Raw genomic sequence first — 27,313 nt, forward strand, 5'->3', positions numbered from 1 at the left:
GGCGTGCAAGCTGAGAGCCACAAATGGGTTTGAAACAATTTATGATATCCGGCCTCCTTCGACATGTATTAGCATATACCTGGTTTCTTTAACATACACTTTGTTTTTCCAAAACCACAAACATAGTTGCTGGAATTTCATGTGGAAGTGCTTAAGGGGCTGAAAGTTAACACCTTTGTGATCCATGCTGCCTCACGGTGGCTGTTAAACAAAAGCCTCTTTGTCGAGGCTTTCTTGAAATGTTTTCTTAACATGTTCCAAGTAGTTTTAGGCAGGGAACTAAAGTAAACAAGATGTTACCATGATAAAAACACTTGTGAAAACATTACAGAGCACACTTAGTAGTTTCTTTCACATAAAACTCTGCACAGTTTTGAAAAGTAAAATTCACAGAAAAAAATTTTAAAAAGCAAATTACCAATGAAATGTCCTCTACTGTCTAGAGCCCTCGACCTTTATGAAAGGGTCAACCATTCTACCTCTGGGCATTTTCTTCCTCGTTTCTCTCCATGTCTTCTGTTAGAGCACATATAAAATTTATTTTGGCTTTAATAAATTATATACATCTGTCTAACACGCAGAGGAATTTTTGTTTTATTTTGTTTTGCATGGAGTTTTTCTCCACGAGAAATAACCAAGAGAAAAAAAAATTCTTTTCAAATAGAATACTAAATAAGCAAGGATACAAATGATAACATTTATTTGATTTTGTACAAGTGACCACCTTAACGAAAAACTAGGGCAAATGGAAATATTTTCCCCAAGCACATGAGAGTACCTGGTATTTGTGAAACTATGGCCGATTTTACATTTTAAGTTAGAAACAGGAAAATGTGGTCAGGATTTAACCTTCAAATCTACTCCCCACCCTGCCAAAGCATTATATGGGCTCTTTAAAAAAAAAAAAAAAAAAAAGGAAAAGGGAAGAATTATAAATCCACATTTTACTGGTAAAGATTGTGTCTTCAGTCTGGTCTGACAAGAAAAAAAATGAGCGCGAAGAGAATGGAAGAACACCGACAAGCTTCACCTATCTGGATGATACTGGGCTTGTTTTTGTTTTTCTGTTATCGGAGGATTGCAAGCAATGCGGGGCTGGGCGATTTCATCAGAGTTAGCATGAGCACCTGCTGGTATCAGTTAGCTCTAACAAATACAACAGTCACATGATAACGCATGGTTGATAGATTTAAAAAAAAAAAAAACACCACTAAAACTGCAACTTGTTTTGAGAAGAAACAGGGAAATAAATGTGTACAATAGACCGGGTATCTGCTGATTCTGATGAAGCGTCCCTCTGTTGGCGGTGAGGGAGAGACAACAGGATGGTTATTTGTACAGTATTTATCTTTGAAATCAAGGGCCCTGTGGTATACCTCACCTTGGGAACAAACACTGCAGCATGATCACAGCAAAGTGTCAAATCTCTGGTTTTGATTTACCAACAGTTACGATATTTCTTCCTCGGGAGGGGGAAAAGACACGCTTCATTTTTAGACTGTGAGTCCCCCCCTCCTCCTTTCCTAACCCTGCTTTCTGTTAAGTGCCTCTTCTCAGTGGCACTTTATAGACAGATGGGATTTTTATCCCGAAAAAATTTGCTGATCTTGGCCTCTGTAACAGTTACATCTTATTAATCTGGAGCAGCAGAAGAACAGAAAGCAGTTACCTGGCAAAGTCACTTCCCCTTCCCCAGTCTGAACCATGAAAACCAGGTGGAGGAACCCAAGCCCACGTCAGTATAAAAACTGTGGTTGGTGAATGAAATCCTGGGGCACAACACGCGTGGATATTCCCGCCAAACAAGAACAAAGCTGAGGGCTCTGTGAATCCAAACGAACGTAACCCAGGACAGCAATGTCCAGGGACCACAGAAACATTTGTGTTAAAAACTATGGTGGTGACACCCAGAATGTCATCCTAGGTCAGAGGTCAGCAAACTGTGGTCCAGGGGACACAGCCAAACTCATTCCTTACTCATGGCCTACGGCTGCTTTTGTGCCACAAAGGCAGAGGTGAGTCCTAGTGACAGACACTGTATGGCCTGCAAACCCGAAAATACCTACTGTCTGCCCCTTAATGGAAAAAATTTGCCATCCCCTGCCCTGTGTGTGGGACTTTTTTACCAGAAATATATGATTAACAAATTAAAGAACAGTTTCTTCTGACATATCAATGCTTTGCATAGTCACGACCCCTTTCCCTGGGTACAAGGTCAGAAATTTTTGGATATTTAAAATTACCCATCCTTTCAAAATATATGTAAGTAGATAAGAAGTGCTAGTACTTTTAAGGAGTCCCCAGTATGAGCTAGGCAGTTTACATGATGTACCTTCTAACAACCCTAAAAAGGTGGTCATTAACATCCCAAATCACACGCACCAATATTAAAGCTCAGAGATGCTGGGTAGGAACTGGCTCAGAAAACACACTAATAGCAAGTGGCTTTACTACCCAATGTGCCTTTCTCCAAAACTCTCTTGACATCCATTGTCAAGCAGAAAGCAAATCATTAATAAAAAGTGCTGCCTCTAACCAGGCAGTATAGTGAAACAGTTAAGAACAAGTACTCGGAAGTCAGGCTGCCTGGATTTGAATCTTGGTTTCAGCTCTTATTGGCTGTGTGACCTTGGGTAAATCACTTAACCTTTCTGTGCCTTCATTTCTTAACTGTATGTTGGGAATAATACTACAATATTATCACGATAAGGTTGTTGTACGGATTAAATGAGTTCATATATGAAGCACTTTGAGACTGTGCCTGTTGTACAGTTTAGGGCTATTTATTATAAACTATTACTAAGAAAGTATAAATCAGGAGATTAGAAAATAGGTGGAAAAAATCTATTAACAGCTAAATCAAAGTCAAAGCAATGCTGAGTAAAGAATTTTTGTTGAGTAAAGAATATCTAGGAGAATCCAAGCACCACTGTTATCAATTTGCTTAACACATTGACTGCCATGTGAGTTGTATTTAACTCAGGCTAGTTTTGAGCATGGGGCCACATGAAGCAAAATCCTACAGTTGATTTGTGAAACTCTTACTTGTTGATGTTCTTATTGTTACAATTAATATTGACAATTTAATTCTAAAAACGTGGCTTGCATTGCACACAGCTCATGCACAGAAAATTAAAAATAACAAATTAGAAAGGATCCTTTTGTTTTAATCAAACACCATGGCCCCAAGGAAAAGTTTTTTCTAGTGTGGCAGTCAATGTGTTAAACTATAAGAAATGCCTTCTAAATGAGAGAGATAACAAGAGCTGATCCAGGAAAGAGATGCTTTCAGAATCCACAAATCTAGCAATTTGAGGAGAAACACCTGAAACATCACTCTCTGATGACAATGACCCTTCGAGATGACATCATTCACAGAAGTCAGGTGGTTTTTATTAGAACCACAAGAAATTTGGTAGCTTCTTTCAGTACAGTTCAATGGAAAACAAAGGTTCATCAAAGCCAATCTGACTTCCCTTTACACTGAAAGGAGATGTGGGAGATGAGAATCTACAAGACGACTAACTTATTTTCCACTGCATTAGACGAGACCCCGATACCTGAAGACAACTCTGAATTTCCAAGTATTAAAACCATGCCGTAGAGGAAAATTGAAATCCTGAATTTGTCATATGCAATCAATCAACATGTAACTCAGGAAAGTGCCAAGGGAACTTTGAATTCTAGAGTGTTCTTTCCACCTTCAGCATTTGTTCTTCCTTTGCTCCTTTACAATACTCATTTGTGCTTTCTGAAACCAAGCCTCTCATCCCTAGCCCCCACGTGGTTCACACGTGGTGAACATCTCCCTCTGCTCTGGAGGTGGGCACATGATGCAAGCCTGGGTATGTCACTGTGATTGGCTCAAAGCTAGAACACATGACTCAATCTGGGCCAATGACCGTCTGCCCAGGGCTTTCTTGGAACTATAAGGAAGAGAGGAAACCCGTGTCACAGAAACCCGTGCTCTTCAGTTCCACTTGAAAAAAGTCCAAGAACCAACACAACACAGGAAAAGAGAGCTAATAGATAAGCAATACTCCCACAACCTTGTTTAAGCAGCTGGATCCAGCCATGCTTGAAGCTGGCTGTACCACTGGATTTCTTAGCTACAGGGGAAAATTATCAAATTTAAGTTGGGTTTCTTTAGCTCACAAACAAAAGTCTTCTGAGAAATAGAAGTCGATAAATAAGTACCAGGAAATAACCAAGGAACAGTTGCAGGTTGATAGTGGCATTCCAATTCCACTGAGCAAACAGGAACTAAGAACATGTCGTGTCATGTGCAAAACCACAATAAATAATTGATAGGTGGCTTCCTATACAAGAGCCAGACTCCTAATATCCTTAGAAGAGAAACAGGTTTTTTTTTGTTTTTTTTTTTTAACAGGAATCAAGTTTAGGCCCACATTCTAATGATCCTTAGATTCTTTTCTTTAACATAAGGTATGGTTTGAAATTGTGTTCTCTGTTTTCAGAGAGATATATACATCAACTAACTGTCAGCTCATATAACAAATGAAGCTATGATTTGAGGCTTAGTAGGGCAGAAACACTAGCCATTAACAAAATTTTTAAAATGGGTCAAATTGGGAAACTGGTATTTCTCTTTTTGACTCTAAAATTGATATATGTCACTGAAAGTGACAATGATTTAGAGACTTATTTTATATAAAATCATGTTTACAGATATTTATCAGCCATTCTATCCATGAGGGAAATCAGCAGCAAAATATTTATCAAACCTAGCACTGGTGAAGAAGGAGAAATCAGAATTTAAAAGTGGTTTCTGCCAAGTTATTTTTCACTCATTATATAAATAGGATTAGGCAAATGATCAGGAAAAAACAAAACAAAGATTCTATAGTGAGGGACTTAGAAAGAGAACAAAGTCCTACACCACTAATCTGATTCATAATAATTACAAAGAATTATTGCTTAATTTAAAATAAACCATTGCTGCTCTTGATTGTTGATATTTAAAAGCAATTTTGGACATCTCCTTCAAAAGTTTTTTTGAGTATTTGAGTTCTCAATGACCACATAATGCTCTTGAAGTACAATATTTAAATTGAGAAGCTATGAAATAGATCCATAGGCTTCCATTCATTAATCAAAACACTATATTCAACAAAACCACTTGCAGGTTAACACCAGCTATATCTCTAAGGGTAGCTTTATTACAATATTTATATCTAGGTCCACAAACATAGATGTAGAGATTGTTCTAACAACATAAAGACCACACAAAACTGGAGATCTGTCCATAAGTCAGCCCACCTCTCTTTCCCTGGGGCTCCAATGAGAGAAAAAAAAAACCTAGACGGGAAGCGTCACTGACACCCAATTTGTAAACCCTTATGCACCAGATGTACAGAAGTTATATATGTGCATATGTTTATTACATGATATATGTATATAATATAATATAATGTAATAGAATATTCAGTTCATAAGTCAAGGAGTCAATGATATTATGAATATATTTATGTGATGTCAAAAACACAGGACAGTTTAAAATTTTTTTAACTGACAAAGTAACATAGGTAAGGGAAATATTAAGATGTAGTATAGAAGCATTTCACCTCAGTTATGAGAAGATTAACATATCCTTTTCTGACAGAGAGACTTCATCAATGTTAGAGTCAAATAGGATAACCCAAGTTTCAGTCATACTTTAATCGTAGACATTAAACTTACTCCATTCTCCCTATAAGGACAAGAATCTGAACAAAAGTCAACCAATATAGAAAGATAAAAATCAGTTTGAAGTATTTCCTCAGCATCTGTTTTTTTAGGTTTATAAAGTCATTTGTATAAGAATAAAGGGGCCCAATCGCCAAGCTACAACTGGCCAGTCATTGACACCGGTTTTATAAAATTAGCATTAGTGCATATGTCACTGATTTAATATGTAGGGACATGAATAAAAGTGAAAACTAAATTATTACAAGTTTAATATTGGGATAATTTCTTAAAAAAAAAAATCACTGTCATTCTGAAAAATGAGTAAATGTAGACTCTTACTAAGAGTACTACTGCCTTCGGGTGTTGAGTCTTTTTCCCCTCTACCGTACAACCCGATAGATTCTGTAACTATTCCTATGTGTGAGACCTTGTGATTTAGTCTACTCTCAAAAGGGTGATGTGAAACTCTCCATCAAAAAGGCATTTTATGAGCAAAAGCATGAACAGTGGGAGGTGATGCCTATGCAAAAGAAGAAAACAAAATAAAATCATTCTTACTTTAGAAATGACTGGAAATCTTCGCACACTGCTTCACAGCCCGGCCACTTGCATACGCCATGTCCGTAGAGAGGGTGGCTATGGGGGTGCTCCTCATGGGACAAACTGAAAGGAAAACACAGAAGATAAGAGAATGAGTTTGCTGCCAAGCACCATTCCACCAGGCGAGGATATAAAAGGCAAGAGGAGCCCACATGGCCTAATGCGGACATGACAAATCTGTGATTTTCTTTTCCCATGGAATCCACTAATTATTTCTGCATTGTTTGTTAAAAAAGCAAGAGTTTTACATTGTACCTAAATGTGTCTAGTCAAATGTTAGAAATGTACATCTATGTATGAAAAGTGTTTGACAGGCTTTTGTTAGAGGCAAAGCTCGACTCCGACTGTGAAGAAGTCTTTAAAAAGCTAGAATTTATTTAATCTACATAATGGAAATTATAAAATCTGTACTTGATTTTGAGATTCTCTGGCTATGTTTTCCACCCAGAACATTATACATTTTTCCTCTTCCCTTCCCCCAGAAACTTTCATATAACTGTATAATTTTTTATAAGTAAATTTTATCCAGCAAATAGTGCAATTAAATAATTTAGAATAATAAAATAATTTAGAAAGAAATATATATCCAAGTAGAGATGGTGAGCTCTTTTTTTAAAAAAAGCTAATAGTGGAAGATTCTATTTCTAAAATTACTGAAACTAAGAGTAAGAGAAAACTAGGTAGGAACACGAAGGGGTTAATCCTCCAGTGGGGCTCCAATCAATACGTAATGATTTGGCCACACGGATCCAAGTCATGGGATGCTTTGATCCACACCATGTGGTGCTTGGGGAAGAGTATCTGTTGCACTAGCTCATGAACCATATTCTCAAATATTTTCTCTATTCTATTTCTTCATCCAGACTTCTTTTAGACAAATTATTTTTACAGTTGTTTCCATAACCTTAAACTCCATCAAATAGAAATGTAAAACTAACATTGAGAGTTCTGTTTCGTACTCAAGCACATTCCCTTCACGGGAAGGGCTGTTTTGCAACTTACTCGACTGACTGCCTCTGCCTGACTTTGAACTTCAAGCACAGTGAATTATGATCACACACACACACACACACACACACACACACACGAGGCCTGTATTTTATTGTACCATCAGGACGTGTATTCATGTATTTTATCGATTCACATTCTTAGAGCATATGAGCACAAATGCCACTTGTCCCTGACTTGTAACACAATTCACAGAGAGCATATTATGAACACTTAAACTAAAGAGCATTAAAAGTAAACACACATACACCTAAAACTATACCTTATCAAAGATCATTAGGTCTCTCTATGGCTTTGGAATGATTCTGCTGGAAATCTAATACAATTTGAAAATAATGACAAGCTATTTCACTCTAAGATAGAAAATAGTTCTGTGAACCAAAACAAACAAACAAACAAAAACCAGAAAAATAATTTGTAAAAATACTGAAAGGTGCTCCTCATGCGAGAAAAGAATAAAACAAGGGAACTAAAGTAACCATAGTGAAATTTATAAAACCGAACAATAAAGGCATATTCTCTAAGAAGTTAAGGGTAAAATTTCACTGGACCCAAGGAAAGTACTACTACCTATTCATGTTCATCTTCAGATTTGTTAACAAATAACATAGATATGATGCAAAAATTTAAATTACTAACAATATTAGATATGAAAGAATCCTTCATCAGTACCAGCAGTCTCAGATATTCTATGAGGGAAGAAAATCATTTAAAAAGAAAACTTTTTATCAATAGCTTGAAACGAGAAAAAACACCCCAACCTTAATAATTACTGTCTTCTGCAATTTTATTAAGATTATTTAAAATATTCTCATAACTTCAAAAGCGTTAACAGATATTTGTTTTAAAAAACTTGGAAAATACTGAAAAGAAAAAATCACCCTCAGATGCACATACATATACACACACTCTTTTGAAAAATTAAGGCATGAATATTTATATCATTCTTTTTTACATTTAACATAATATTATAAATAATTTCTCATGTTATCAACTCTTCAAGAACCTTATTTACTGATGGGCAACAGTCCATCATATACCATATTAACTCTGGTTATGTGCCAAAATTTATGTAACCCTTCCTCTATTTTGGACATTGAAATTCCCTTTATGTTTCCTATATTGGCAAATAATATTTGAAATAAAACTTACCAGGCTAAACATCCCAGTATGATTTCTACCAGAATACACATTCAGAGAAATGGAATCATTCAATTAATTAATGAGTACTAGATTTAAAATTCACTATGAATATTCTATCAAGTTGCTCTTGAAAAATGCTATACGCCAAGTACATTCTTAGCCATTATACATATTTTGTGTGATTCTTCAATTTAGAAATCAGGAGCCTGAACTAGTTAGGATACTAAATTAATACCACTAGTTAACAACAGCAAATAGTTATTCTACTGTGCTTCTTGGGTTAAGCCGAGGGTGTTCTAAAAGCAATCATATGAAAGAAAATAATAATATGCATTCACTAGAGGGATTTATGACTAGAAATAAAACATACATGATTTAACATGATGTTTGCCATCCCCTCTCCACAAATAAGTTTTTTGGTTACCTTAGTTGTGAAGGATCCAAAGGCTGAATAAAAACTACTCTCCCCTAAGAATTTATTTTTAGCTCAACTTATCATTACTTCAAAGTAAGGACAGAGGACAACTCAGTATGCCTTAGAAGGACAACCAGTTATAGCTGAAGTCTAAAGGAACACAAACTCCTCACACAAGTACAGACTTACACACACAGAATACATCTTGAAAATTTGCCTCTTAGTTAAAAAAAAATTCCTTATTATGAAAAGATTATATGCTCTTATTTTTAAAAGTTCATACAATACTGAGTTGGCTACTGAGGAAAGTGCATCCGCCACCCAGCTCCATCCACCCCACCCTACGCATCACTGTTAACATTCCGGTACATTATTGCTCTGCATTTCTCTTCTCGTGTATTATTATTTTCAAAAATGGAAACATACTACACATACTATTGTCACTTGCTTTTCATACTTAATATATTGCTGGATACTTTAAAATATACAATTGTCTATTTCAAAGCACTTGGCTTTGGGAGGAAAAAGAGTAGGCTGGCAGTGGTGCACTAACAGAATCTCTCTGGAAAGATACAAAACAAACTGTAACAATTGTTGCCTCTGGGGAGGGGACTGGGAGTCAGGGGTGGCAGGGAAATTGAGTTTTTACTGTATCACATTTTGTAGCTTTAGAAGTTTTTATTTTGTGCATTATAGGAACTGTTTGCTGTGCAATTGTAAATTTTTTTTGCCCCTCCCATACGTGTGTGTGTGTGTGTGTGTGTGTGTGTGTAGTAGAAAAAAAAAATGCTATGCATGACTCGATTTTCAGACTGCTGTTTGCCCTGACAGTGGCACAGTGAATACCACACTCCCACTGCACGTGCGGCTCAGTCTCGCTTTTGGCCTTTCAGTCATTCTGTATGAAGCACCATCAGACAACACCAGCTGCACCTCTGAATGGGAGCTTTTCTGTTTCATCAAAAAAGTGGAACAAGCATTTATATTCTTACTGCCTTTTGGGTCATGCCGAAAGGGACGAAAAGGGAAATAAAAAAATAAGTAATTTTTTTTTAACTTGAATTAATTTAGAGCTACACTGACAGGATGAAAGATGGTGGGAAAATGATGATCCGAGCATCTGATGGTAAGATAAAGCTGTGAACCTAATCATTTCAGTAAATTGTGCCAGGGTAACTCACCAATGTGTAAAGTAAGACTTCTGAAAAGCTGCCCAGGTCAGTGATGAACAAAGATAAAATTAGTTTTTAAGGGATTTAAATATATTTGCCCCAAAATTAAACTTCTAAAAATTTAGGATCAATTGTTTAATAAAGTTTTTTTTTTTAAACTATAAACTTCAAGGTTGAATATTCCTGGGGACATAGATCACTTTCTCAGCTCTGCATACGCAGTACCTCACACAGAGCATGGGCTCAATAAATGTTAGGTTAATCTATGAATGAACAGACAGTAAAGATACCATTCTATTTAATTTTGGTATGGATATATACTCAACCAGTGTTTGCCTTTTTAAAATTCTTGTAGGTAAAGACCAAAATGATGCAAAGCCATAAGAAAATATCACTGTGACAATTTTTATTATTGAATTTTATTCCCAACACAGCTAGTATGCATTTGAGAAAAGCCAGTTGATTTAAATTTCTCTTGATAATCCTTGGTATGTAAAAATTAAATATAATTTTAACACAAAAATAGTGAAAGCATTTCAGATTAGAAAGAACTTGCCATGAAAAGGATAATTACATATAAATATGCAATAATTCATGAAATTACATGATACCAAACACAGTATATATTCAGTATATATAATGGTATCATTCTCAATGACATTTATATAGGATATTTTTGTTCTATTTATTCTTTCTGCATCAAAGTATACCAGCCAGAGTCTTCACTTCAACAATGACCTTGGCCTTTGAGAAAATTTTATATAATGGTTATAGTTCCTCATGGTGACTTCACTGTTACATTCCCAAGTTCACTACTTAACCAAAACTTGAAACAAAAATTATTAAATTCGTCTGCTAAATAAGCACAATTTCTCAAGTTTGCAGCCTGCAGTATTTAGTGATCCTTATACTACATTAGTCCCATAAGCTAATTTCCCTGTGGTAACTAAGAGGAGAGGAATTTTTGAAGGAGATGAAGAGAATAGAGACCTCACTATATCCCCAGACAGTTCCTGCCCACTTAAATGCGAATTTTCCTTTCACCTGAAGGCACATTCTCAGCTTTTCCTGTGCACTGACCCAAGTTCTCATGTCTGTCTTCTACGTGGCTCCCTGTTTTTTTCCCCTTTCCAAATTTGCCTCTGTTGTCTCGCTCTCTAAATTTCTGACTGATCTGTAGCGAAAGACTACATACATCTGTGCTCCTCCTTAGGGTTTATCCCTTCTCCTCCCTCCCCCCAAAAATGTCAAAATTACAAACTGTATTTTATTTCAGGGGCATGTTATTTAATAAATTAAATTATAGAAGACTATGTTGGTTCTCCAATCACACAAAACTGTGGAATACATTTGTCAAGTTTCGTTGAGTTGGTTGTACGGTAATTTTATGTTGTACCATACAATTCACTCATTTAAAGTGTATGATTCAATAGTTTTGTATATATTCAGAATTGTGTCATAATCACCACAATGTAATTTAAACATGTCTGCTCCAAAATTAAACTTCTAACAATTTAGGGTCAATTATTTTAATAAAGTTTTTTTTTTCCCCACTATAAACTCCCAGGTTGAATTCCGAGGAGCAGAGATCACTTATTCATCTTTGCATACTCAATACCTCCCACAGAGCATGGGCTCAATAAATGTTGGGTTGATTTATGAATGGACAGTAATTTAAAAACACTTTTATCACCCCCCCACAGGAAATCCTATACCCGTTAGCAGTTATTCCCCTGCCAATCACTAATTTGTCTCCAGAGATTTGCCTATTCTGTACATATCACATAAATGTAATTACACAGTACGTGTTCTTTTGTGTCCGGCTTCTTTTACTTGGCATAATGTTTTGGAGGTTCATTCATGTACATTGTATCATTTATTAGTATTTCATTCCTTTTTGTGGCTGAATGGCATTCTATTGTACATAAATAGCACATTTTTGTTTATCAATTCATCCACTGATGAACATTGGGCTATTTCCACATTTTTGGCTATCGTAAATAGCGCTGCTATGAACACGTAGGCTCCTGTACTTGTTTGAGTATGTTTTCAATTTGGGGGGGAGTATATATCCAGGAAGAGAATTGTTGGGTTGTACGGTAACTCTATGGTTAACATTTTGAGAAACTTCCAGACAACTTTTGAAAGTGGCTGCACCGTTTAATATTCTCACCAGCACTGCTTGAGGGTTCTAATTTTTCCACATCCTCATCAACACTTGTTGTTATATGTCTTTATTTTAGCCATCCAATATGACTGGGAAGCAGGATCTTATTGTGCTTTTCATTTGCATTTTTCTAATGATTAACGATGTTGACATATTTTCACATACTTATTGCCATTTGTATATCTTCCTTAGATAAATGTCTATTCAAATCCTTTGCCCTTTTTAAATTAGATTGTCTGTTTGCAAATATTTACACCCATTTTGTGGGTTGTCTTTTTACTTAGCTGATGATGTGCTTTGAAGCACAGAAGTTTTTTATTTTGAAGAAGCCAAATTTATCAATTTTTTCTTTGGTTCCTTGTACTTTTGGTGTCACATCTGAGAAACTATTGTCTAATCCAAGGTAATAACAATTTATTCCTATATTTTCTTCTAACAGTTTTGCAGTGTTAGTTCTCACATCTAGGTCTATGGTCCATTTTTATTTTTGTATGTGATGAGTTAGGGGTTCTACTTTATTTTTTTGACAGAGTATTCTATACACAATGAATTGTCTGGCACCTCTGTCAAAAATCAACTGAACATATATATGAGGAGAATTTTTTTATTTTACTTTTCCTAGATTTCTTTTTTCCTAACATACTGCTTGCATTCTTAATAGAATTTATAGTTAAATTATAAAATAACTTTTGAAATTACATTTGACTATAACTTTTGAGGTTTGACAGGTGGGAACAGCAGAGATAAATTTTTAATAAAAATGAAACCCTAGCAGTTGAACTTTTTGAGGAATAAGTGCCCACGGGCAACTTTGTTTCCCAGATCCTGTTGATCCTTTGTATGTTGAAAAATCTCTCTAGAATGTGCTGTGTGGATCTCTCTGCTTAGCACGTAAATGGAGCATAACTACTCCTTTTATTGAGTGCCGGTACTATTTCTATATAGGAAGGGTTGGGAGCTCAGTGCATGAAGGCCTCATTTGTCACTGATTATAGCTATGCTCATAACCAGGAGTACAGCAAGTCGTTTCACTGCCCTGCTCCCCATTTCTCTCATGTGAAAACTGAAGGGACTCACACAAGAGCTCCTCCCAGTAGTAAAACCTCCACCAAACTTGCACCAAGGGTATGCAGATGGAACAGGGAGTAGGTACTAATGGCACATCTTGTTCCTGACAAGACGAAAGCGGAGAAGGTGCTTAATGAATATTGGTTAAAGGCGTGAATGCGGTCTATGCCTTCTAGGAAGGAATAATGGTGCCCTCGTCGCTGCTGTGGAGCAGGAGGCTGGTTGCCATTCTCTTCTAATTCATGCCCCACCCGCTGCAACTGAGAAGCATGACTAATTCCCTTTCCCACGTCCTTTGGCATAAAAGCTTTTCTGCCAACTTCCCTTTCCTACTGGCCACCTTCTTCATTCCCACCATTTAAGGGCTTTCATCCATCCAGCCAACATTTATGGACCCCTTGACCCCAAGACAGACACTCAGGATGCCAATGACGAAGACCGCTTTGTGGACAAATTACCTCTTTGGCTCCCTATTCCCCAGATGTCTCCTTGTCTGGTTTACTATCTTTCCAATTCTTTGGTCTTGTGTCCAAGTGCATGTGCTTCTTCATGTCCACCTACTAACACTGTAAGCCACAGAACCCATCCTCCTCTGATCCATCAGAGCTTATGATTTTGCAGGCATGGGAAGAGACTGCCCACTGCTAGCCAAAACATTACACCAAATCAGATGTCTCGGGTTTCCAGAAAGCTATTCTCTTGATACAGAGTTTTAGGGCTATTAATTAAGCGTGTCTTACACGATATTGTAATTGTAACAATGACCACTACTATTTTAAAGTTTTCTCATTTATTCGCTTAATTCTTTAAGGACAACTTACAGAAACACGATCCTACTTTCTCTTTCCTCTCTCTTCACTTTTTAGTTCTTACCACATTTCCCTGCCTGCTCCTTTGCCATCATGTCCTACTTTCAATGAGCCTGTAAGAACCATATCAGGAAGTTCACAGGTTTGAAGATGGAGATATGAATTTGATTTGAGAATATTCTAATGCTGATGAGGTCATTTCTGAAGATATAATCAGATTTCAGATTCAAAATTACTAAATTTTCAAAAACTGACTGACAGCAAGTATCTGTGAAATATATAACAAGTCAACTGGAATGAAACGGGCTCAGTCACACAAAATGATGACGAACTAGAAGAGCTGGCCTTGAAACTTGATCACAGTGACCTTTTATAAGAAGAACAATGTAGATTCACGGTGGCAAAAAAGATGAACCTTTAAACACTTTGCACAATTTTCCATTTTAGAGTTTATTCTGGAGATTTTCAATACCATTGTATATCTCCTCAAAATCAGCTGGAAGTCCAACCACAGGCTCTCGCAGAAAATAAAATGACAGGTCAAGTTTCTTCATGTTCTGCACCGTAACATCAGGGGGAAAAGGTCTCATACCTGCCTAAGGAAGAGCAGATGAGATGTGGGAACAGAGAGACGACGACGCAAATCACTGCGTGCGTTTTCCTGGCAGCTTTGTAAAAATGACCTTTCTCCTTTAACTGTCACTGAAAACACTTCCAGAAGCAGATGGGCTTCTCATTTCACACCGAGGAGTTGGGAGACAACTTAGACATCGCATTTCTAGCATATTGCCTTAATTTTCGCTTCAAGCTTGTTGCAGAAAAACACCACCCTACGTGTTTATTAATCAGTTTTCCAAAAGTGAGTTGACAATGGATCCTATAATCCCCCCACAACGAGAAGGGTGTTTTATTAAAGCCTATTAAAGGGCCTACCCTAGAGTGAATAAAGATGGAGTTCTCCACCAACGGTAACAAACACACACGCTTCTCTCCCTCTCTCTCTCATGCAGGGAATCCTTGACTCTCCTCCCCCAGAACGCTCATCATCTCAATTTTCTGCTGCTTTTCAAATCATGTTTAATTAGAGGATTTCACATTCCCTTGTGATATGATATTCATGAGTAAAACTTGCAATTGGAGTGACTGCGAATTAGTCTATTAAGTGCCAGATTTGTGCTTTTAAACAATGATGGAGATTATTGTTATTATCTGCTCTCAATATTGTGCCCCGAGATGTGAGGACTACCTTAACTAACTTTACATCTGAAATACGAGCGAGTAGCCATTTATGTCCAGGGTTTTATTTATTTATTTATTTATTTTTTCCTTCTTCTTTCTTAAACTGCAAATTGTCCTGGAAGAAATACAAGGTCACCTTTCTGTAGTGGTCCTCATGGCACGGACCCTTAGTGCTGTGTTGGGTGAGTTTGAGTGGTAAACAAATACCCTCCCTTTCATAGTCATGGATTCATGCTCGTGTGTACTAGAAAATGTTTGGCTAGTACATCAAAATCATGATTTCTCAGTAGTAACTTTTTTATGAAACTTATTTGAGTTAGTTTTAAGAAAAGACACAGTGGCTCACATCTGTAATCCCAGCACTTTGGGAGGCCCAGGATGGAGGATCGCTTGAGGCCAGGAGTTCAAAACCAGCTTGGGCATCATAGTGAGACCCTGGTCTCTACAAAATAAATAAATAAATAAATAAATTGCTGGGTGTGGTGGCATAGGCCTCAGCTACTCAGGAGGCTGAGGAAGGAGGATTGTTTGAGCCCAGAAATTCGAGGTTACAGTGAACTATGATTGAGCTCTACCACTGCACTCCTGCCTGGCAACAAAGTGAGACCTTCTCTCAAAAAAAGAAAAGGATATAAAAACATTAATAGGAATAGGTATATGCAGATACATCAAAAATTGAGAATGGCAGGAGAATGACTCAAAGAATGTTGACTGGGCCTAAGAGATTGTAAGAATTGTGTCTGGGGGTAAAGACATAGAACCTTCCTTTCCCACTGCAATTCCTAGAGTTGTGCTTCTCAAACTGTATTATGGATATAAATCTGATTCAGTAGTTCTGGGGTGGGGCCCACGACTGCATACCTAACAAGCTCCCAGGCGATGCCGGTGTTGTTGGGCAATGGACTACAATTTGAGTACTAAGGATCTTGGGAGCTCCTTCTTCTGTACCTGACCTAAAAATGATGGTACTTTAGGAAACACCCACGAGGTGCCCTCTCTACAGATCAGGAGTTGAAAAGCAAGGTGGAGACAGATAAATATGGAAAGGGATGACATCATGACATCGGGCAACCTCACCAAGTAAGAGCTGCAAACTCATAAAAATGCTTGCTGGCCCAAAGTTATTTAAGAATTATATTCAAGGCTGTATTTGTTTTAAATGCAACACAACAAGTAAGGCTAAAGGAAGCTAACACAGGGAAAAGGTCATTTTCTGTTTCTATTTAACAAACACCAATTTTACATTAGCATAGATCTGTTGAGTGGTCAGTGATTAACGTTTGCCAGATACTACATTGATCAAAAATATCCCAGGGTAAACTGTCAAATCAATGGGTTTGACAGCATTCCAAAACTTCACAGTCCCCAAAGTGTAGGCCTGCTTTAAGTATCCTCTAAGCCCGGTCCATATCCCTGCATCGGGAAGTAGAGGACGTATGTGCAAAACAGTAGAGTCACGAATCAACTTTTTGAAAAGGTAAGTGATAGTTTTGAACTTTTCTAGGAAAATTAGGGTATACCACGAAAGCAGGGTTTTGATCCACTTGGCACAGCACCATATTCAGTAAAGATCTCCCCCCTTCTGCAAAAAGAGAAAATCTGATGAAAATATCTCATCATGAGATATGCACGCATTCAATGGTGGTCCACACAATGTCGGGTGGAACAAGAATGCACATTTGCAAAGAGTTGCAGGTTATTTTAATTTGCAATACACAAAAATACATCTAGCATCTCCAACCTCTGAATTCACAGGTATCATTTCTTAGGGCGAGATTCATTTTATTTAAATTTAAAAAATGACTTGATTTAAGAAAACAATATAAATAACCATATAAGCAGAGAGGGCAAACCTCATGACAATGGGGCACATATTGAAATGACTGAAGTCTGAGAGACCAAAAGCTCAAAGACATCCAGCCTATAGCTAGATTAACTTCCTAAATTGACATGGACACAATTTAACTTGAATTTTTACTGGGGAAGGAAGAGCCTTAGGGTTAATCTGGATTTAGGGACAAAGGTCCACAGAGGCTCCAACAGCACAGTGCAGCATGTCTGAAGCTATTAGGGATAGGGCTTATCACTCAGGATCTAGGGGCATCTCATGTGTAGAATAAATACATACGACCAGTAACTGGCTGCTTCACCAATGAGAAGACCCTGCGGCCAGGTGCCACGATGAGTAATAAGTTGAGCAGTTACTTTCATCACCGACCACATCACCAATCTGCCTCCTCTCCCTCTGTAGCTACACTGGGCGAAACATGCCATCTTGATTCCCAGATGCCAGGGGTATGTGGCACAGCAGGACAATGAAGCAGAGAATTAGAGCTATAGTATCCGGGGCTGCTTGGTGTGTTTGGATCACAACGCAATCACAAACACAGAACAGGTGATGACAAAGGCAGAATGCCTGTATTTGCAAGGCGATGAGTGAAGGACTAAATAAAGGGAAAGAACAAGAAGAGACAGAGGTCCGGCTTTTGTTCCTGACACCAGTAAGGGCTATTCTGAGTTTGCAACTAAGAGTTTACCACTGGCAGCATTAACACTGGGATCTCGTTAAGAAAACAGAATGCTTTCCAAAGAGTGGTGTGAGCAACTGTGTCAATACAGACATAGGGACCACTAATCCAAAAGTTATTAACACCACTGGGCAGACATTCTCGTGATGTCAATGCAAGTGTTTGCACTGGTGAGTCACAAGGTCTATGTGGAACCTTGTCCGTATGTTAGAGGAAGCAACAATACCTCAAATACTAAAGAGCATACACAAAGTTCCAATACTAATTCTTTTTATTTCATTTCTCTCCCCAACACCCTATGGAAGTCAGCAAAAGACTTCCAAGAGTTACATCATACTTCAGAAGCAGAAGAATCACATACCAGGGCCAGACAAGAAAGCAGGAGATAAAGGATGAGTAAGCTAAAGATACAAAATGAGACTGGGCGTAGTGGCTCACAACCTGTTAATACCAGTGCTTAGGGAGGCCAAGGCAAGAGGAAGGCTTGAGGCCAGGAGTTTGAGACCAGCCTGGGTAATGTAGCAAGTCCCTGTCTCTATAAAAAGTAAAAAAAAAAAAAAAAAAAAAAAAAAAGCTGGGCATGGTGGCATATACCTGTAATCTCAGCTATTTGGGAGGCTGAGGTAGGAGGATCGCTGGAGCCCAGTTTGAGGCTGCAGTGAGCCAAGACACCACTGCACTCCAGCCTGGGCAACAGAGCAAGACCCTGTCTCCAAAAACAACAACAACAACAACACCACAAAATGGCTCAAAACCATTAATCACTTGCTTGCTTTTAAGTTTCCTTAGAAAACTCCCTACTTTATGTAATCACTTTTATTTCTCTGTAGTATAAGACATTTCATTAACATTCACTGGATTTAACTCTTCTCGATCTCTAGTTCCACAGGTTTTATTAAACACCTACTTTGTGATAAGCATCATATCTGGTTCCTAGATCAGAGTCTCCAAATTGGGATATCTATGATCCATGACTGGGTGATAATATTTCTGTATATATGTATTAATATTAGAACTTCTTAATGTATATACATATGTGTATATGTATATATACTGATCACCCTTCTAAGGCCTCTAATTTTTATAACATAGGTAATATATTAGAATATGTATATAACTGATTAATAAACACACCTGATGGGGCACATATTCAAAATTTTTATAGTGATGGAGTGAATAAGCAAATAAGTTTGGAGGCCACCATCATCAACTGTGACTGTGAATACATTCTCATCTTCTGAAAGAGCTCTCTCTGCACAATTCTCCAGGTAAGGAGGAAGAGAGCAATAACTGAACAGATGGCTGGAACATAAAGCGCTGTAATATTTCATCTGGGCACTAAAGTATCAGTAGGTGCTCAGATGCTGAAAGGAATAACATGAGAACTGAAGCACACAAAAAAGAAAGAAAGAAAGAAAGAAAGAAAGAAAGAAAGATCTAGAAAGACAAAACCAGAGACTTACAAATGATTTAAAGGCCAACCTTGAAACATTTCAAAAGAAATTTTGTTGCATAAAGTAGTTTATATTGGGCCACAGTCTTTAGAATTTTTCTCTTTGAAATGTCGAATATTGGCACTGAAACCCAGATTTTCCTATAAATTAGTAATCCAGATCATGTCTCTGTCACTTTGAACTCTGGAAGAATGCTGCACCATAAGGATAGCAGTTGGGATGTTCTAAGGCAGTGGTTCTCAAAGTATGGTCCCTGGGAACTTGTTAAAGATGTAAATTCTTTGGCCCCACCCTGATTTACTGAATCTGAAACACTAAGGGTGGCGGGGTGCCTAGCAACCTGTATTTTAGCCATCCCTCCAGGTGATTCTTATGCAAGCTGAAGATTGAGACCTACTCTTAGAAGAAACCTAAATTTTCTCCCTAGTTTGGAGCACTATAGGTATGGACAAAGGTTCTCTTATAGCATGTGGGACCAAAGAGTGGCAAACATAGAACTACTCTTAGTGGGTCCTTGACCTTTGACATCTCATTAGTTCACTTACTTCTGAACATTTCATCTAGTCTCTGCCATGAAGTTTAGCACCTTCACTATGCCAGGCTGGCTGTGGTACATGACAGGGATACAGTAATCGACAAGAGAAATAAAACCTTCCTTCATGGAGCTCACTGTGTGTGTGTGTGTGTTTTTTTTTTAAGGCTCACATGATACACTATGATATTCCACTAGTGCTCACTTTTTTATTTTTAATAAGTCATACACTGTATCACATTTTATATATGTTCCTATCACTGTAATCACCCTGGCTTGCAAGAATCTACTTCCATGTTTATCTCCCTGATTAGACCCATGAGCTCCTGAAGAGCTCTACTGTACTCATCGCTTAATTCCCAGAACCTGTAGAGTTAGTATATAATAAATGCTCAATAAATGCAGTTTGAATGAATAAATATATTGAATGATAACTAACAATCATAGCTACTGTTTATTGAGAACCTACTATGTGCTAACTCATTTAAGCCTCACAGTTTAATCTAGGGGGCAAGGCCTGCTATCACACCTATTTCAGAGACGGAAAACTGAAGTGGGCAGCCTGCATTCCGCAGTCCCCCTCTGGAGTCCACACTCCACTGGACGCCACTTACTGACACAGCACCCCCACGCTGAGCGAGGTATGGGCCAGGACGTGGCAGCAAAGCGTATGCTACTTTTGCCTCTGCCGCAGGCCTTGGCTTCTGCTGAGCCTTTAGCCTGGAGGGCTCTCTCCTTTCTTCTTCACGGTCTGTTCAAGAGTGACTGTGAGGCTTTGCCAGATCAACTTACCCAGTCCCTTTCCAGCTTTTCTTCCCCCAGAAATTAACTGTCTCTTTATTATGTAAATTATCTGTTTGTTCTACTTCTCTGCTACTGCACTGTCAGCTCCAGGAGGACAGACTGGAGAGCTCACAGCTGTATCCTCAGGGCCAGGACTACGCCAGGCATGCGGTTCGAGTTTGCTAAGTTTTGTTGAATGGATACATGTTAGTACTGTCTGGTGACTTCTGTCCCATTTAGGAACACATTTTTCATTGAACTCTGGACGACTTCCCATTTATCCTTGTTGAGTTTCTTTTTATGTCTGTCTGTACGATCCTCTAATTTATTCAAACGCCACTGGATTATTCCAGCTCTTGGTGTCAATTTTTTTTCTAATTAAAGTAAACTGCCATTTGTTTCTCACACTGATCTTTAACACGAGACATCTTGTTCTTGTCATAAATATGACTCACATGGAAAAATGTAAGTTGAATATAGGGGCTCGTATGTACCAGGATTTTCCTATCGATATTTCAGACATGAAGGCAGAGACAGAGCCATAGATGCCTGCCTGCTTCTCAGGTCATGGTCATAATTTCAGTGGAGTATTAGCCTTTTGGATGTATATGACCTAGAATTCCACCAATGACTAAAATGACCCCTTTGAAAGCAAATACCACATTATTGACACAAACGCTTCAGGTTTTTCTCTCCCTCTGCCATAATACATCTTCAAACTCAACATTCACAGCCATGATGTAAAATACCCAATACACAAAAGCTCCTTATGCACAAAAAGAAAAAAATAAAGCAACGAAAGAAAAAGAGATCAGCCCGCCATTACACCGATTTCCTTAAAGACTATAAAAGGAATGAAATCTGAAGGTCATAAATGTGTGTCTATTTGTTTAGGAAAGTCTTACAGGTAGTATAAATATCATCAGCCACAGTTGCTATGGGGTCTGTTTGTTTGCCAAACAAGAACACAAATAGTTACACAAAAGCAGAACAACATGTGGGTATATAAATGGAGAAGGCTTTGCCTTCTGGTAAATTTTCCAAAGTGCCTTTTAAAATGTCCCTCTTTTTCACCTTATTCACTGGGAAATCTCCACTTTCTTGATTCTCCCTTTGCACTTTTAACACCTCCAGAGAATGTTTTACTCTCAAATTTCTGAGGCTGATAACAGTTTTCTTTTCCTTTTCTTCACTATAAGATTTAAAACCCAAAAATATTAGACCAACCATCCAAACTGGACAACAAAAATAGTTTTCACAACTGAAAATGCAGACAGACAGAGAGAGAGAGACAGACAGAGAAAACACTACCCCTTCATCAGTTTACAGAAGAATTCTAGTACAAGCATGCAGCCCTTGAGTTAACCCATGAACAACCACCCAGAAAGGTCTGTATGGGTGCTTTTAACTGACTTCCTATAAACCAAGTATGTTTCATGTACCAGAATTATACCTGCCGAGTTTAACCACGTGCTTCAAAAAATAAAGGGGGGTGGGGGGCAGCAAGGCCATTCTCGCATTCCTTGTCAGTTGAGAGGCAGAGTGCGCGTGAGTGTGGCATGTGTGCATGTCACACGCTCACATCTACGATAAAACAGGCTGCGCAGCGGCTGCCGTGAGTGGCTGCCTACTCTTCACACTACATTGACCGCGGGCCCCACCCGGCACAGCCCGGACGCCTTTCTGTGAATGGGACAGATTGCCATATGGATGAAGACACTGAACAAGCTGTACAACTCTTGGCGACATGTGCCCGGGGGATTGTCCCATATTAACACCACCTGGGCTGTGGCAATTGTGCTCTGGATGTGCAGTGGCACTGAGGAGCCCGTCAGGATGTTATTTTTGAGTACACACAAAAAGGAAAATTACAGTTAAGAGAATTCTCTGGCTAGCATATCTGTTGCTCAATTCCCGAAATAGTTTCCCAAAGGAACGGTTATCTTCTTTATTCACACAGGCAGAAGTGACAAGCTGGAACACATATTAACAATTTCCCTTTGTGAGCTTCCACTATTGTTTTAATGAGGAGAATATAGTTTATAATATACTTAGGCCTTGACTGATTACAAAGGGGGGGGGTGGAATAAAGAACTTGAGGAATGCTGTACATATGTAGCACGCTCATTTGCATCAGCCCAGTGAGCCAGCCAGCAGCCTGGCGGCTCCCTCGGCTCCCTTGGCAAGACCTACAGGGCCAGGCTACCGGCTAACACCAGGGCAAACGAGCAGTGCAAAATGAATGAATGAATGCATGAATGAACGAACAGAAAAACAGGGCAAGAAAGCATCTTTGTGAACCTTAAAAAAGACCAACACATGACTTCCCTTTAAGTCCCCAGCACATGGTACCTCCTCATCTGGCCCCATTATTGGCTTCAGAGCTCAAGACTCCTAGTTGTCCTTTATACAAAACAGACTGACATCAGGACTTTCCCAAGCCACTGGAGGCCCTCGGCTTCCATTTCTACTTTTGAATGGTTCTGATGTCCATCAAAGAAAATTTTCTATTCATCCAATCCAAATGGTAAAGGTGTACCTTTCGAAAAAACCATTTACAGGTAAAAGGGTAAAACCCAGTACCATGGATAAAACCATGAGAGTTCCTGAAAGGCTGGTTCTCCCTCTCCTGGCCATGTCCTTTCCCTCCCACCCTTGATGGAGAACAAGTGTCAGGAAAGCTAAGGCTCATTTGCGAGAGGGGGACGCAGGCCCTTCCACCCAGGTGCAAATGCCTACAAAGTGGCTGGGTACCAACAAAGGAATCTGGCAGAAAACCCGTGCCAGCAGCAGCAACTCATCAGAAAAGAATGTCTACCCTACAAGATGAAAGACACAGGGGGGTTCAAACATTATTTTGGGTGGGAAATCTGGCATGCTAGACATCAGAAGGCCTGTGGTTGAGATTCATATTATGCAATATCCCAGGAAAAAAATTAAAATCAACCCAATTGAAGAGAAACTTATAAAATGAACATGACTCTCCAGACCAGTGATGTCATTTTATTGGAAAGCATTTATCATTTAAACACAATAAATAGGAAAAGATTTATAGGGTCTAATGATGCTGTGTTATGGTAAAAGGCACTTTATTGAGGTAAGACACAACAGCTGTTAGACAATAATGGCTCGGTTTTTTTCTTTTAATCACCCCACAAAGCGAACAGTCAAAAAAAACCCATAAACTCTTCCCTTATGGCATGCCAACGTTTTAAAGATCTTCTTCCCTTGCCCTCCTGCATGCGTGAATGACAAGGGGTGATACAGCACCATGCCACACTGCCCTGAGAGAATCCTCCCTCCTACTTCTAAGGCCCAAAAGCAACTGGTTTTAAGCAATGAGACAAACAGATCACAGCGCTTCAAAGCATGATGGTTCCTAAACACCAAGCAGCATGTTTGGGGGTACAGCATGCTTCTTTCTGACATAAGCAGGAGATTTCTGGCCTAAACAGGTTACTTCCTCTGCAGATGGATATGGCACAGGTGATGCTGCCAACAGTCGGCTGTGGAGCAAAAATAAGCACCTGCAGTTTAGGCCTCTGCCGCTGGCCACGCCCACTACTCTTTCCGGTGCCCCACACCTGACAAGACACGCCCAGCCTGCTCTCCACGCTCTCCACTGCTCATCACCTGCTTCTACCCTCCTGACTTCCCTCCTCGGAAAAAGGTGAGGTTGGGGGCAAGACAGCGGGGAGTTTCTTAGGGCTTCTTCCAAATTATGGCTAAACAGATAGGATTGGTCCCAGGCTATAACACTTGGAGGTTATGGCTTGACCTTGATTCCCTGAGTTTTACCCACTGGAGATTCTAGTTAAAAGTTTGGGCTGGAGCCAAGGTGGTTCTGACAGCACCCCCTGGCACCTGCCGGAGTACGGCAGTCATTGCAGGTACTTGAGGGTCAGGGCGATCTCAGGTCCAGTCCCTGCATGGTCACTAACTCGCTGTGTGATTTGTGCAAGTGATAAAATCATTCTGGGCCCCAGCTACAACACCTGTACAAAGGGGACAGTCTACCCCATAGGGTTGCTGTGAGGAATAGATGGGAAAATCAGGACAGTATCGAGTTCTATTGTCAACTCCTTTGTGTGCTGACTGTGTCTGGCACAAAGTAACAGTTACATAAACGTTAGCTACATTATCATCACCATGCTGTGCTAGGATGGTGATGACCGGGGGGAAAAAAGAACCTAGAGAAAGGGAAAATAGAACCTTACAGAGGTTATGCCCTTTGCTGATGATCACAGAGCCAGGAAACAGAGCCAAGAAGTAAACCTCAAGTTCAAGGTCTCGTGGTGGATCTTGAAACAAGTAAGCAAGTGGAATTTTGTCCTTCCAGTAATACTACTTCTACTTTGCTGGCTCATACAAGAATGTTAAGCTGCTAGTTTTGTAGACTGAATATATCTGGGACGTTCATCAAATTTTTGGAGAAAAATCTGTTCTTTCCAATAGTGTCAAAACCCAGGTAAACTAAACATGCTGCTTATACTGCTTCTCAAACTTGAATGCATGTATCAAAGCCCCGAGGATCTTGTTACAATGCAGATCCTGATTCAGTTCATCTGGGGTAGGGCCTGAGGTTCTGAGCTTCCACCAAGCTTCCAGGTCAGGAGAAAGCTGCTGGTCTGCAGCCTTTGAGTAGCAGTAAACTAGACTATGTATGACAAATACAAATTCCTGCACCCCATCTCAGACCAAGAAAACCCAAGTCTTCAAGAGAAAGGCCTAGGAAGCTGTGTGTTTAACAAATACGTCCTGAGAATATCATCAGGGAATCTGAGAAACGCTGGTCTAATGGTTAAGGTCAGGAATTAGCAAACCTTTTCTGTGAATGGCCCAATAGTAAATATTTTAGTTTTTGTGGGCCATATGGTTTCTGCTACAACTACTCAAGCTTGCCATTGTAGTGTGAAAGTAGCTATAGATAGTATGTAAATGTGCATGACTGTATCCCAATAAAACTTTATTTACAAAAATGAGCAGAGTGCCAGATTTGGCAGGCTGACCATAATTTGTTGAACTCTGTTACACATCACTGTAATGCCTCCACCCATACTGGCAGGAAGTAGCAGTAACAATTTTGGAGACAGTTTGGGACAATTTGACCACAGGTTCTCCAAAATGCTCTAATGGGAAAGAAAAGATTTAGGATAACTAGTGTGCCCAAATTAAAAGAAATACAAAACAAATTATCTGATTTTTGAAAAAAAAAAAATGATTGAAATGAGGAAGAACTATTCAGAGTAATGGGAGCTGGAGTTTAAATTTCTGGCTCAATAAGCCCTAAAATATCAGTATGAGAATATGCAAAAGTTTAGAGGCTTGTGCATCTGGAACGCTTCTGAAAACAAACTTCTAGAATTTTAGCAAGTAAACCAAGAGCACTAACATTTATTCATCAACCCAGAATTTAGCTCAATTAAAAAAAAGGAAATGCAAACACCACGTATGCCCACGTTTCAAAGTTCCCTGCCATTTGAAAATGGCAGGGCCCATAAACACAAATGTTATTGTTATACAGTCAAATGCATGGCAGTATGTCAGAAGGCCACAAATCAAATAGAGACTGTATCAAGTGAAATTGCCTAAAAGTACACTACCCAGGCAAAACCTTCCGGGGTTAACGGGGTTATGTGAAGGCAGCTGCCAACTACAGAGTGCAGAAAATGCAAGCAACAGGAACACATGGGGCTATGTCAATAAATTAGAATGAAAAAAAAAGGGACGGGATATCATGACGGGAAAGATGGCAGGTTAGACCTCATAGAGAAAAGTGCCCAGTTTGGGTCACCTGTTTCTGAGAACAAAAGGGTGCCTCAAAGAAAACAGGCTGCACAACCACCATCTTTGCAGAGTTCAAAGACACCTGTTTCACCAAATGCATAAGGATATCTCGGAACAAATATTTAGAACAGTGACGAGTCTGAGAAATATTCAAGTTATAAAACATCTATCAATGGTGGCTGAACAGAAAGCAAAAAGCTGGGAAGGATCGGGGGGAAAAAAAGAAAAAAAGACATTTTCTAATGTGGATTACACAAGACAGCTGAAATAAAGACCATATTATGTGTTCAATGAGGAAATGCAAGACACATAAGACAGGAGGGAAGTGGGGATATTTCTGAAGGAGAGAGCCTTCTTTTGTATGTACCTGTTTGTAAATCCTGCCCAGGGTTCACTTTTGTTCTTTATGTGTTGTTTTGTACCATAAACCATTTACATTTTGTAAACTTGTCCCCACCTTCGTGAAAGGCCACCACAGAAGAGGTGGTATTTTCATTTAAATGCAGTGATTTGCACACAGCAGGTTAATGAATGTGTTTTTGAATTGAATTGAAACTTAAAATTTCTTTTAGGGACATTGACTTTAATTTATCCTAATTTAGTATTCACTTCTAAGCTGAATGAAAACTTTTAAGTACTATTTTATGAACTGAAAGATAGACCTCAATCTGGATCTTAAATATGCCACCAACCAGTTCTGTGATCCTAGGTTATCTACTTAATTTCTATGATTCGATTTCCTCATCTGTAAAATGGGTATAATATTCCTACTGCTTCCCAACGTGGTTGAGTGGACAAAATGAGACATCGCTCCATATGCAAGAGCCTAGCCAGCGTTTGGCACGGAGAAGGAACTGATTAAATATGAGTTCTCTTCCCTTTCCCTAGTGCAACATAACCTAATGTGATATTTAGAATTT

The 27,313-nt window shown here is 38.8% G+C and overlaps 1 protein-coding gene across 2 annotated transcripts in view; it reads right to left on the reverse strand.

Moving 5' to 3' along the window:
- The window catches only part of FOXP1 (forkhead box P1), a 566,277-nt gene that overhangs the window by 49,293 nt on the left and 489,671 nt on the right, over positions 1 to 27,313 (reverse strand). For both annotated transcript variants that reach the window (XM_069476045.1, XM_069476044.1), the window contains one exon: positions 6,247 to 6,351. In XM_069476045.1, the coding sequence (XP_069332146.1) occupies positions 6,247 to 6,351 (105 nt within the window). The remainder of the gene's footprint in view (positions 1 to 6,246; positions 6,352 to 27,313) is intronic.

The sequence above is a fragment of the Eulemur rufifrons genome, chromosome 7, assembly GCF_041146395.1.
Source record: "Eulemur rufifrons isolate Redbay chromosome 7, OSU_ERuf_1, whole genome shotgun sequence".
Lineage (NCBI taxonomy): Eukaryota > Metazoa > Chordata > Mammalia > Primates > Lemuridae > Eulemur > Eulemur rufifrons.